At 35.1% G+C, this 12,142-nt stretch overlaps 1 protein-coding gene across 5 annotated transcripts; it reads right to left on the reverse strand.

The window, feature by feature from the left end:
- Positions 1–402: 402 nt before the first annotated feature.
- Positions 403–4,208, reverse strand: LOC110607836. Of its 5 annotated transcripts, none has more exons than XR_002486787.2 (4): positions 4,111–4,208; positions 3,095–3,527; positions 998–2,568; positions 403–730 (listed from the first exon to the last, which is right to left on the reverse strand). XR_002486787.2 is itself a non-coding variant. In XM_021746998.2 (4 exons), exons 2-4 carry the CDS (start codon positions 3,488–3,490, stop codon positions 1,173–1,175), a joined length of 1,035 nt encoding a protein of 344 aa, XP_021602690.1. In that variant the 5' UTR covers positions 3,491–3,527; positions 4,111–4,208; the 3' UTR covers positions 485–1,172. The 5 variants fall into 5 exon arrangements, 2 of the variants coding, with proteins under 2 accessions (XP_021602690.1, XP_021602691.1); XR_002486786.2 differs by having other exon boundaries at positions 403–826; XR_002486785.2 differs by having other exon boundaries at positions 403–835.
- Between the last annotated feature and the right edge of the window lie 7,934 nt (positions 4,209–12,142).

Raw genomic sequence — 12,142 nt, forward strand, 5'->3', positions numbered from 1 at the left:
CTGGTTAATTACTGTGCTTTTAAGAATTGAGATACGTGTATTAGTTTTAATGTAACTTAGAAAATTGTTTTTCTCCAACTACCCTACTCGGTTTGACCTGCAAACCGGATCAAGAGACAGAAATTGACCCGTAATCACGCAATAGGTGTCAGATACAGGCTTCTTTTGAACCAGGCTCATAACTAATGGATTGAGTTTGGCAGCTCTACACCAGTTTCAATTCAATCTAATCACTACTTTTTTCCTATCAGTACATACAATTCACTCGCTTTTTTCCATCAGACAAGAAATTGAAAACGAATGGGAAAGCTAAATTAATTAATCATGACGCTTATGCTAAGGATTTGCCCTTGAGCAATTTCATCATGATAGCAAGATATTTAAAAAGGAGAATGCAGAATATCTAATCCACAAGAAACTTTGTATAACAGAATACACAGAACAGCAAGCTACTGAACTTAATATTTGAGTACCCTGCCAAATATGAAGTTCAGAATTTTTATTTTTATTAAGGAATCTTAAGATGAAATTCATAAATTTTCATCAACGAAATAAAACATCAAAGGAAGCTAGTGCTATTAGAGAAGGAAAAACTTATCACAACAGCCAAGGCTGATAGGTACAACAACTTCAGTAGGAAATACATGACGTACAGTGATGAACATTATGCATCATCATCTGGTGAATTCTGTACACGTGTAAAAGCCTTGGACATTGTCCATTGGATTTCCTGGGGAAGCATCAGTATATCTATCAGCTTAAAAATGTTCTGTAGCGGCATCTAATGAATAACGCCGATAGTGGGATGTTCATGAAATTCTGAAACCTGAACAGACTACAACAGAAGCACTTACCATAACAATGAAACATTTAATGCAACAGAGTGCTTCTAATTTTCATAAATCCAATTTTTCCTTTGACCCACCAGAATAAAGCATGTTCATATTCATTAACATGATAATGTAAATTTAAATAAAATAATAAAAAAACATCATACCAATGGCCAGGGCAGCCAGTCACAAGTTTCTGCGAGAAATCAAGTGTGGATGCTGCCCCAAGGTCCAACTGAGTACGAGGGTAACTCTGAAACATCCATCATCATGAGGCTTCTACTAACAAGCAAGCCTCCAATATCGGCCATGATATGCTCGGGTGAAGCATCAGCATATTCATCACCTTAATCTCCATGCTGCTAAACATCATACATTACAGGAGATATGAAAAAGGTTTGATGGAAAATCCCGTAAAATGATCATATCAAAAGAACTCCTGACAATTCTGGTTCTTGCATATAAAAAAACCACACGTTGTGCAATTCACAAATGTTTAACCTCACACAAAACTTTGGAGGACTTGCACTGGAAATGTAATTTGACATTTGAAAAAAAAAAAAATTTATCTCATATCCTCAAAATATTTGGATAGTACGATATTTACTAATTTAGCAAATGATCATCTTCTCATGTAAGCGGAAGATTTATTTAAAATCTATTTGACAAACTGCTCCACAATACAAGTTCAATGAACTGAACAAGTGGAAATTACCACATACACAAAGAAATGTTACAAATGATGACAAATGACTACTGTGATTTTGCTGATATTTAATAAAAATTCAGGCAATGGAATAAAATAAAATTTTAGGAAAACTAAAAGGAATAAGCTGAATAACTTGACACTTGTTAAATTCATTATACATTTCTATCATGCCATTTAGTCCTGTACAACCTCTCGATATCAATGACAGAATATACAGAGGAGAAAAAAAATGGAGACTAAATCAAGTCAGCTGACAAGCATGCTATTAGAATGTATCAATTTTCTTAGCACCATCAAATGCTCATCATCTGAAATATGAAAAACATGACGTAGATTTGTCAACTTTGCTTCATCTTCCCAACTCAAAGGCCCTAAAGCATATAATTCCTCAATAACAGCACAATACTTACGTAATTCTGACCTATGGAATTCCACTCCCAATTGTGCATCCAAAGAACATCTTTCTTTCTCATAATCCACTCCAGATGAGGATTCAGCATCACTACAGTAATCTTCTATACAGTTAAAATGTGGCGAACAAAACCTAAAAGGCAAGCTCTGAGAATCCCTGCCCATTTCACTACAACTACCAACAGAGGATGCACAAGTATCAGTATGCACAGATATTGAGGACTCAACAAGAGAATTATCATTTCCCCTACTTTCATCCATTCTAGAAAACTCAGCCGTTCCAACATTAAAGGAAGAGAGAACATGATTTTTACCCAATACTACATTTGGATAAACATCAGTGTCTACCTTTTCAAGAGTCGGAGATGGATGCACTGAACAAATTGGATGATGGCTACCATCTTTTTCAACCAGTCTCTTCTTTTGAGCAGTTACCGGATGAGCTTCAAGATCATACAAGCCAAGTGATGATCCTCTCTTCAATTTTCTTGTTGAAACCATATGATGCTTTTGAATTTCGATACTTCTCCCTATAAGACCATGATTGTCTCCAAAGTATTGATTTATCCCCATAGTTGGCTGATTTTTACCCAAAATCATGCGCCAAATCTCCAAACCCTGTTTCAAAAGCCCAACATAGAGCCTAATTAGGTATTGCAAATTGACAACAAGATGCAAAAAAAAAATTATGCATTAAATTTGAACCAAAAACTACAATGAATACATTCTATTAAGTAGATATAATACTCCATATGGATGATCTCATGGCAAAAGCTGCATTACAACCCATTAATGAGTTGCAAATATTTGAACTTCAGGCCAGAAACAAACAGTGACCCACAAGTTCAGTGCAGTTCAGAGTCAAAGTATCAAACAACTAACATGATCAACAACCAACAAATCAAAACATTGAATACTTCCCAGATAATGACTATCAAGGTGTAAGGTAGAGAGGGGGGGGGGGGGGGGGGGGGGAAGACTATCGCACAACTCTGAAGTGCCAGACTCATAAGGCCTACAAACTACCAAAGAGTCCTAGACTTCAGCACTTTTGTTCGAGGCAGCTGCTTTCCCCATGCACTAGCAAGGGTGGGTCTTTCAATGCTACTATAGGTAACAAACAAATGCACAATTAGAGAATTACCTTTTCAACCACAATCCATTTACCATCTTGCCAGCGCTGACGTACTCTTAAATGAGATTTATGAACACGCAAAGCTTCACACTTTCCAAGTATTCTAACCAAAAAGCTGTTCTTGTCCATAACCTTCATTATCCTTGCTGTTTGCCAAGAGAGGTTCTGAAAAGCCTCAACAAGATCACCACAAACCCAATCTACCCCTTGCACAGGAGGTGGACAGGGCCTAATTGCTTTCCTAGGCACCCTTTCTACAACTGCTTTGTCACTCGATGGAAACCAACCATATCTCACGCTATATGTGTGCCCATTCCCAGAAATTACTTCAGCACAAAGCCAAGAACCAGTGGACACCTCCTTTTTGCTAAACACCTCCACCTTACTGCCTTTCTTGAATCTCATGATTACTATGATTTAAGCACAAGCAGGAATCACCAACCTGCCATGTCAAAACAATTCAAAATTAGATGCTTAATGCACAAAAATAGAAACTTGTCAATATTATAGCAATATATAAAAAAGAAGGCAGAGAAATCTAAAGAAATTACTTCTCTATACGCATGTTACTAAGTATATTGATCCCTACGATATACGATATTTGAGAAAGAGAAAAAATAAAACAAAGTTTAAAACAAAAAATCGCAGCGGAAGAACAAAACTACTACTACTACTAATAATAATAATAATATTAATAATAATTCAACGTAAACCCTAGAAAGAAAACTCAACAATTTGATTTGTGGAAAATTTAATTATACACTGTATAAAAGCTTCAAAATAAACAGTAAGTCAAGAAAAAAGAAAAACAGAAACGGGAACAAACTCAGATCGGAAGAGCATAATAAAAACCAAACACAGCATCTATTATCCCCAAACAAAATCATCCAATATGAACCCCGCAAAGAGAAACTACAATGATAGGCAAAAACGAAAAATCAACACATACAGCATCAAATACCAATTTAATTTTCGAAATCTATGGGAAAAGTACTTGAATATGCAGGGAAAAATAGAGAGCTTACCTTGTCTACAGCTTCTTGATGTTCCGGTGCTTCAAATTAGGTTTATCGGATTCTGAAAGATTGATTTGAGTGATTGATTTGAGTTACAACTGATCATTGGGCTCTTCAGACGAATTTATATTAGGGTTTACGATTATCCGACGGTTATAGGGTTATGACGTGGAAGTTAAGACAGTAGGCGGTTTATCTAGTGGTGTTTGTTGAACTAATAAGGTTTCTACACGTTGGTATAGTAAGAGTTTCCAGCCTGGAATTTATTTGTCTAGCGAGTTATAGCACACATAACGTTATTTAAAAAAAATGTCTTTAGAAAACCTGTTAAAAACAAATTAATCAAAAGAAATCTAAAGCAAAATAGAATAATAGACTGAAACTTAAGTAAATAAAAATTAAATAATATATGTATTTATTTTTTTTAAATAAAAAATAAAAATTAGGAGAATAAAATCTGAGATTTTTCATATTTTTCTCAGATATATTTACCATCAAATTATGCATATGAGTGCTATTTTTTTATTAAAAGTTTCTTTCATGTTTTTTGTATTTGTTGTAAATTTATAATTTTTTATATAATTATATAAATTTTTTATACAATAATATAATATAATATATTTTAGTATATTAATTTTTAAAACCAATTAATTAAAAAATAAAAATCTTTAAATATATAAATAATGGAATTAAAAAATATTATTTAAGAAATATATTATAATTTTATTGCGAACAAATAAAATAAATATATATAAAAAAAATAAAAAGTTCCTCCATATAGTCATGCAATTTGTTTTTTCTGTCAATTTTATTTACCTGTCCTATCTTTTCAAAACAATTTCTTGAAGATTATTAGTAAGTAATAACGTACTTAAAAAGGAATTAATATAACTGTAAAATAAAAAAAAATAGTTAATATTATATTATTAGCGACAGATATTTTTAAGGATTCCATTCAATAGTGATGTAATGATGGCCGAGCTTTTTGTGCTCGAATTGAGGCCGGTTTGGGAGAAGGAAAACAAATTTGAAATCCAATTCAGCAAGCAGGTCAATTAGGGATGGCAACGGGTAGGGTACCCGCGAAATTCAGGGTACCCAAATCCGAACCCGATTATATTTACAAAATTCGAACCCGTCCCAAATCCGTTTAATATTTTATTTTTACTATCCGAATCCGTCCCGAACCCGTTTAGCAATACCCGCACAATACCCGAACCCGATTTTTTTAATTCAATTCGATGAGAAAAACTGCCAAATAAACTACACCTAACAGTTGCACAACCCAGCAAACCCAGCAGTGTGTTCAATAACAAGAACCAGTAACTCAGCAACCCAGCAAATAATGATTTATAATCATATAATCAGATTAATTCCATAAATTCTAAAAATCAACAGTATTACATTAATCAAATAGTAAATAATTAGATTTTTTAACAGTATCCAAATAATTAGATAAATAGTTCCTAAATTCTAAAAATCTTTAATAGCAACTAAAAATTTTTCAAGAACATACACACAAAAGATCTTGATTATCAAAAAATTTGATTGTAAACCTGAAGAGAGTTCCAGGAGATGTCGCCGACGCCGATTGAGGAGGGGAAGGGTTGTCTCTAGCATCAGTGAAGTGGAGGAGAGAAGCGTCAATTGAAAAGAGTAGATGTCACCGACTGGAGAGAGAGAAGGAGATATCGCCGATGCCGACCGGGGAGAGGGAAGAGTTGTCTCCAACTGGGAAGTCGGAGATGTCGCCGCTGGAGAGAGAGAAGGAGATATCGCTGACTGGGAACTATGGGAAGGGAAGCGAGGGAGAGAGGCGCCGACGAAGAGAGAAAAGCAGAGTAAAATGAAAAAAGGAATTAGGGATTAGGGTTACTTCACTTAGTTTTGTTAATATAGCTAATCGGGTTCGGGTAACGGGTATCCGAGCACCTATTCCCGAACCCTACCCGAATCCGAGACGGGTAGCATTTTTCAAACCCGAACCCGCCCAAATCCGTTTTATAAAAATCCAAATCCGTCCTAATAGGGTTTGGGCGGATCGGGTACCCGCAAAAACCCGCCCGACTGACATCCCTAGGTCAATTTATCATTGTATCATTCAGTTCGTAATTGAAGCAAGTCGGATTGATTAAAATTTAAACCTCTCGTAAGAGAGACTAGCATCAATAATATAATGGAGAGCAGAATCACTGCTTGACGAACATGAATTAGAAGGTAAATTTGTATGTATAAGACTGCGTGATAAGAATAAATAGAATTACAGTAGAATAACAGTTTTTAAACTAAATTTAAACACATTTTTATAAATTCAGTTTTCTCTAAATTTTAAAATATCAAATAGAATTATATGAATTTGATTAATATATAATTGAATTTAAAATGAATGGAATTTTGATATTAATATATGAATTTGAATTCTACATGTAATTATTATTAAATATATTTAGGTAAATAGTAAATTTAATATAAACTATATAATTTATAATATTTTATATATTTTCATTTTAAATTTTATATTTAAATAACTTTATAGGAATATTAATTTTTTAAAATATATTTTTATATATATTATTAATAAAATATATAAAAATAGACAGATTGGGGTATTGTTTTAGTAATGATAACAAATTTGAGGGGAGTTTGAGTGGTTTAGAATAATTTTAGTCATGTTTGAGATTGACATAAATATTCCACACATTAATCATATTTAAATTTAGTTTAAAGAAGAGATTGGTAAACTGCATGATTTTTTCCTTATTTAGTTTTGGTCTATAAACTTTATATTTATTTTATTTACTATTTACTTTTTAAATTTTGGAATAATTTGTTTTTATCTATTTGCTTTCGCATCTTAAAATAAATTATTTAATAAATAAAAATTTAAAGGTAAATAATATAAAAATTAAATTAAAGGTAAAATTATTTTTTATAAAATAATCTCTCCATTTTATAATTTTTATTATTTTATTTTTCATATATATTAAAAAATATATATTTTTTATTAACTTTTATTTATATTCATTTTAAATACATTAAAATGTTACTTAAAAATAAAATAAAAATAAATAAGGTTATACTAAACTATTTATATATTATTACGGTTTAAAAAAATAAATAATAATTTCAAAACAATTAAAAAAAGTAAATAAATAAAAATTACGAGATGAAAATAGTATAATAAATTAAATTATACATAAATCTTCTAAGCTTATATTTAGCTAAAGGTATATTTACACATTTATATTTTAATATTTTTACTTATTAAACACTTCAATTTTAATAATAATCTATTAAATATCTAAATTTTAAAAAATATTATTTTTAAACACAATTTTACTAAATTCATAATTTTAAAATTATATCTAAAAATAATTTTTAAAATCCATAGTTTTAAAATTAGGTTCAAAAGGAATTTTTTAAATTTATTTATTTTAAAATTGTGTTTAATAGTATATTTTTTTTAAAATATTTAAATATTTAAAAATAATATTTTTTAAAATTTAAATATTTTAAATTTCAATTAAAATTAAAATATTTGATAATAAAAATATAAAATATAAATATATTTTGCCTTTATTCCTAAGATGAAGCTCCTATCCTCAAAAGTGACTTTGTTTTCTTTAAAAGTGGAAGCTCCGTATTTTTTTTTTTTTTTTTGTACGAGGATTTAATACTCGGACTGTTGAGAAAAATTGATTAATAACAAATTTTTACTACTTAAAAAATAATTTATTATTTTAAAAATATAGTACCATTTTATAAACTTTTAAATCCTAATAACATTTAGTTTAAAAAAAAAATTCCTAATAACATTACTAAAATTGATTTATTTAAATTTATTAATTTTTTAACAATAATCAATTTATTTAAAAAAAAAAATTAGACTCCTGATGATCTGAGATCCAATAGAGTAGGGTTTTACAAGGGTTTTTGTATTGAAAGATAAAACTTAAACTTTCTGGGGAGGGGGTTCCCCTTTTATCCATTTCGCTAGACTTGCTGGTGACGTGTAAAGACCTCTCCATGATTGGGACACGCGTCTCTGACATACAGATTCGGGCGTACGAGGGTATCAGCCGCCTGCTCCATGCGTAACGGCCTCTGATTCTCCTCGTGCGTACGCTCGAGCGGATCTGCTAGGCTGTCTGAGTATGGCTCTGGATACTGGACTGGGCCGAGAGTCGGGCCGGACGCGGAGCCTGAGAGGAGAGGGCCTGCTGGTCGCGGACTGGGCCGATCTGAGTGAAGAAGCTTGGTTGAGCCCAGCCTTGAAGGTTGAATGAGCCAGGCTTGTTGTGCATATCAGGTGCGTGGGCCTCTACGTTATGGGCCTTGGGCTGTGGTCAAGCCCCTGATCCGGGGTGAAGAAATCCAGCGGTCATCAATTGCCCCTTCACCTTCTCGGTAGTTATTGCTCCCACTGCCGAGGGGGTGAATATCAAGAACCATTATGACCGCGCCTGTTCGTGTTCAGGTGCCTTAATAACATCCTTTCATCTTTCTGTCGTTGTGCAGTTTCCGAATCCTATCTGCTCTTTCCCCTTTCTGACTTTTCTTCATTCTTCGTGTTCTTTGCTGTCTTTGCTTTCCTGTCATCATTATCTGGACATGTCCTTTCTTTCCTTTTCCATGAATATCTTTTAAAATTCTGACACCGCTAGCTTAGAGTCTAGCATAGCTCTGCCTCGCGCTAAGGCCTCAGGCTCCGGGTATATATCAATGCTAACTTTTCTTCATTCTCTAATCCTCTGCTGGAACAAGGGGTCCTTCCTTTCCGTTTTTCTGTCTGCTTCTTTCCTCCAGCGAGATTGTTCTTGTAATACCCGGCTAGAATCCGGCACCGGACTTCCTATTATCTGGTGGAATCCGTGGTGTTGGGATTCTATCTAAGGGTAGGAGTTATGTGTTACTAAGGGTTATGATGTGTTTAAATGTGTTAAGGTTAAGGGAAGTGAGTGTTGCGTTGAAAGGACCTAAGGCAGTTGAGCCAAGTTCGGCCGCCGAAGGTAAGTTCGGCCGCCGAAAGTGCCCAATGTTTGGCTTCCGACGTTCAGGTTCGGCCCCCGAATGTTGCATGGTTTTGCATGCGATTCGGCAGCCGAAGCTGTGTTGGTCAGCCAGCTTTTGAGCCATCCTTAGTCAGCATTGTGGACAGGTGTTATGTCCAACTTGTTGCCAGAAGTTGGCCACGTCTCCCTTGGTTTATTTGCTGAGTTTGAGCAGCTCATGCAAAAGTTTGCGCGTTTACCAAGTTTTGAGGGTTTGAAGCAAAAAGTGAGTTTGAGAGAGTTTGAGAGTGTGAGAGGAGGTGATCCGTTTTCCCTTGTTCAGAGTGTGTAGCTTCTTACTTCAGGAGGTAAGTGATGTTCTTGAATATGTTTTCTGAAGGGTTAAAGGAAGGAGAAGCATGCTTAGGTTATTCATGATAGTTTTGATGAGTTATGCATGGATACATGTTTATGTGTTATGTTTGCTTTGTTGTTTGGGGTTATTAGATAGTTTTGGACCCCTGTGATCATATACTTATGTATATGTGTGTTGAGGAGTTGGTATATGCATGTTTGGAGTTGTTAAAGGGAAGGAGGAGATGTTTGCCGTTAAAGCTGAGTTCTGGATGAACTCAGGTTCGGCAGCCGAAGGTTCATTCGGCCGCCGAACCTCTTGCATCGTGGCGTAGTTGCCACAACTTGCCCCCGAGTGTTTTTGTATGTTCGGCTCTGTTTGGGGGTTTCGGCCGCCGAAGGTGCCGCCGAAGGTGCTTGAGTTTCGTCTCTGGAGAGGACTTTCGGCCGCCGAACCTGCCGCCGAAAGTGTTATGTCCAGCTTTTCTTTTGCATGTTTACATGAGTTTTAGAGTGAGCTGAAGGGGTTTCTTGGGTAGTTTAATAGAGGTATTGATACAGTAGTTTGGTCCCTCATTTGAGTCTATCTGTATAGGTACAGACCAGAGGAACCAGAGAGAGCAGCAGTGAGTACTGCTCCAGAGTTTCAGAGCCTGCAAAGTGAGTCAGTCCAGAGCCAGAGGTGAGTGGAACTAAACTTATGACTTTTCATTGAACCCCAAATTGCTTTTAGCATATCTCATACATCATGTTTATGCCATAGGGTGATTGCATTAGTCCACGAATATGTTGCATTGCATTGTTATTTGATGATGTGAGTAAATGCTGAATGATCCAATAGTCTCAGACAGGAAGTCCAGGAGCCTTTGACTACGCCCTGGCACGTATAGCAAAGACCAGGAGCCTTTGACTACGCCCTGGCAGGTATATAGCAAAGTCCAGGAGCCTTTGACTACGCCCTGGCAATGGTAAGTTCACAGGTGTTATATACACATATACATATATGACAGGAAGACCAGGTGCTCGATTCTACGCCCTGGCACAGAGTTACTGGGACTATGTGGTGACAGGTTTACTCGTGATGTGGCTTGTCTGTGTTATGACGCATTTCATGAGATCATATTTGTAACACCCCTTACCCTATCAAAGAGTAGACAGAGCAAGGAATGTCACAAACTATACCTTTTAGACATATCAAGACTAAACAATTACCTTTATCTGTAAATACCAATTTTAGTTATGTAAGTAACTTTCATCAAGATTAAAATAAGCGTGAGATTCAGGCAAGTTTTGACAGATTGAAGACTATGCTCACTGAAGCACCTATACTTACACAACCTGTTTCTGGCAAGGAATTTGTGATATACAGTGATGCTTCTCACAATGGACTTGGATGTGTTTTGATGCAAGAAGGTAAAGTGATTGCCTATGCTTCTAGACAACTGAAGCCACATGAGAAGAACTATCCTACCCATGATCTAGAGCTGGCTGCCATAGTTTTTGCACTAAAGATATGGAGACATTACTTATATGGTGAGAAATGTTACATTTATACAGATCATAAAAGTCTGAAATACTTGCCCACACAGAAAGAGCTAAACTTGAGACAGAGAAGATGGCTAGAGTTACTGAAAGATTATGATTGCATTATAGATTATCACCCAGGCAAAGCTAATCTGGTAGCAGATGCACTCAGCAGGAAATCCTTATTTGCATTAAAAGCAATGAATGCGCGGTTGACTATAGCAGATGATGGAGCTATTGTAGCAGAATTGAAAGTTAGACCCAACTTACTGCAACAAATTAAAGAAGCACAGAAAGAAGATACAGAAATAGCTTTATGGACTAGACAAGTACAAGAGGGAAAGAAGCAGAAGCATGTGATAAGTGATGATGGCTACTTGTACTATGGTGACAGAATATGTGTACCTAACATTGGAGAGTTGAAACAGAGTATTCTTACAGAGGCACACAACAGTCCATATGTTATGCATCCAGGTAGCACTAAGATGTATCAAGATCTGAAGATGCACTATTGGTGGCCAGGTATGAAAAGAGATATAGCTGAATTTGTAACAAAATGTTTGACATGTCAACGGGTAAAAGCAGAACATCAAGTCCCATCAGGATTATTGCAGCCTATCGCTATACCAGAATGGAAATGGGATAGAATTACCATGGATTTTGTAACAGGATTGCCACTCACACCAAGGAAGAAAGATGCCATCTGGGTAATAGTTGACAAGTTAACTAAATCAGCGCATTTCTTGCCAATCAGAATGGATTACACATTGGAGAAGTATGCAGAATTGTACATTAATGAAATTGTGAGACTGCATGGTGTTCCTATCTCTATCATATCAGACAGAGATCCAAGATTCACATCCAGATTTTGGGAAAAACTACATGAAGCTCTAGGGACAAGATTGAATTTTAGTACAGCTTTTCATCCTCAGACAGATGGCCAGTCAGAGAGAGTAATTCAAGTTTTGGAAGATATGCTCAGAAGTTGTGTAATTGAATTTGAAGGAAGCTGGGAAAGATATCTTCCACTAGTAGAATTTGCTTACAACAATAGTTATCAGGCTAGTATTAAAATGGCTCCCTATGAAGCTTTGTATGGCAGAAAATGTAGAACCCCATTGTGCTGGACAGAACTCAGTGAAGCTAAACTTGTAGGTCCAGAGTTGATAAGA

Source organism: Manihot esculenta, chromosome 11 (assembly GCF_001659605.2).
Source record: "Manihot esculenta cultivar AM560-2 chromosome 11, M.esculenta_v8, whole genome shotgun sequence".
Taxonomy (NCBI): domain Eukaryota; kingdom Viridiplantae; phylum Streptophyta; class Magnoliopsida; order Malpighiales; family Euphorbiaceae; genus Manihot; species Manihot esculenta.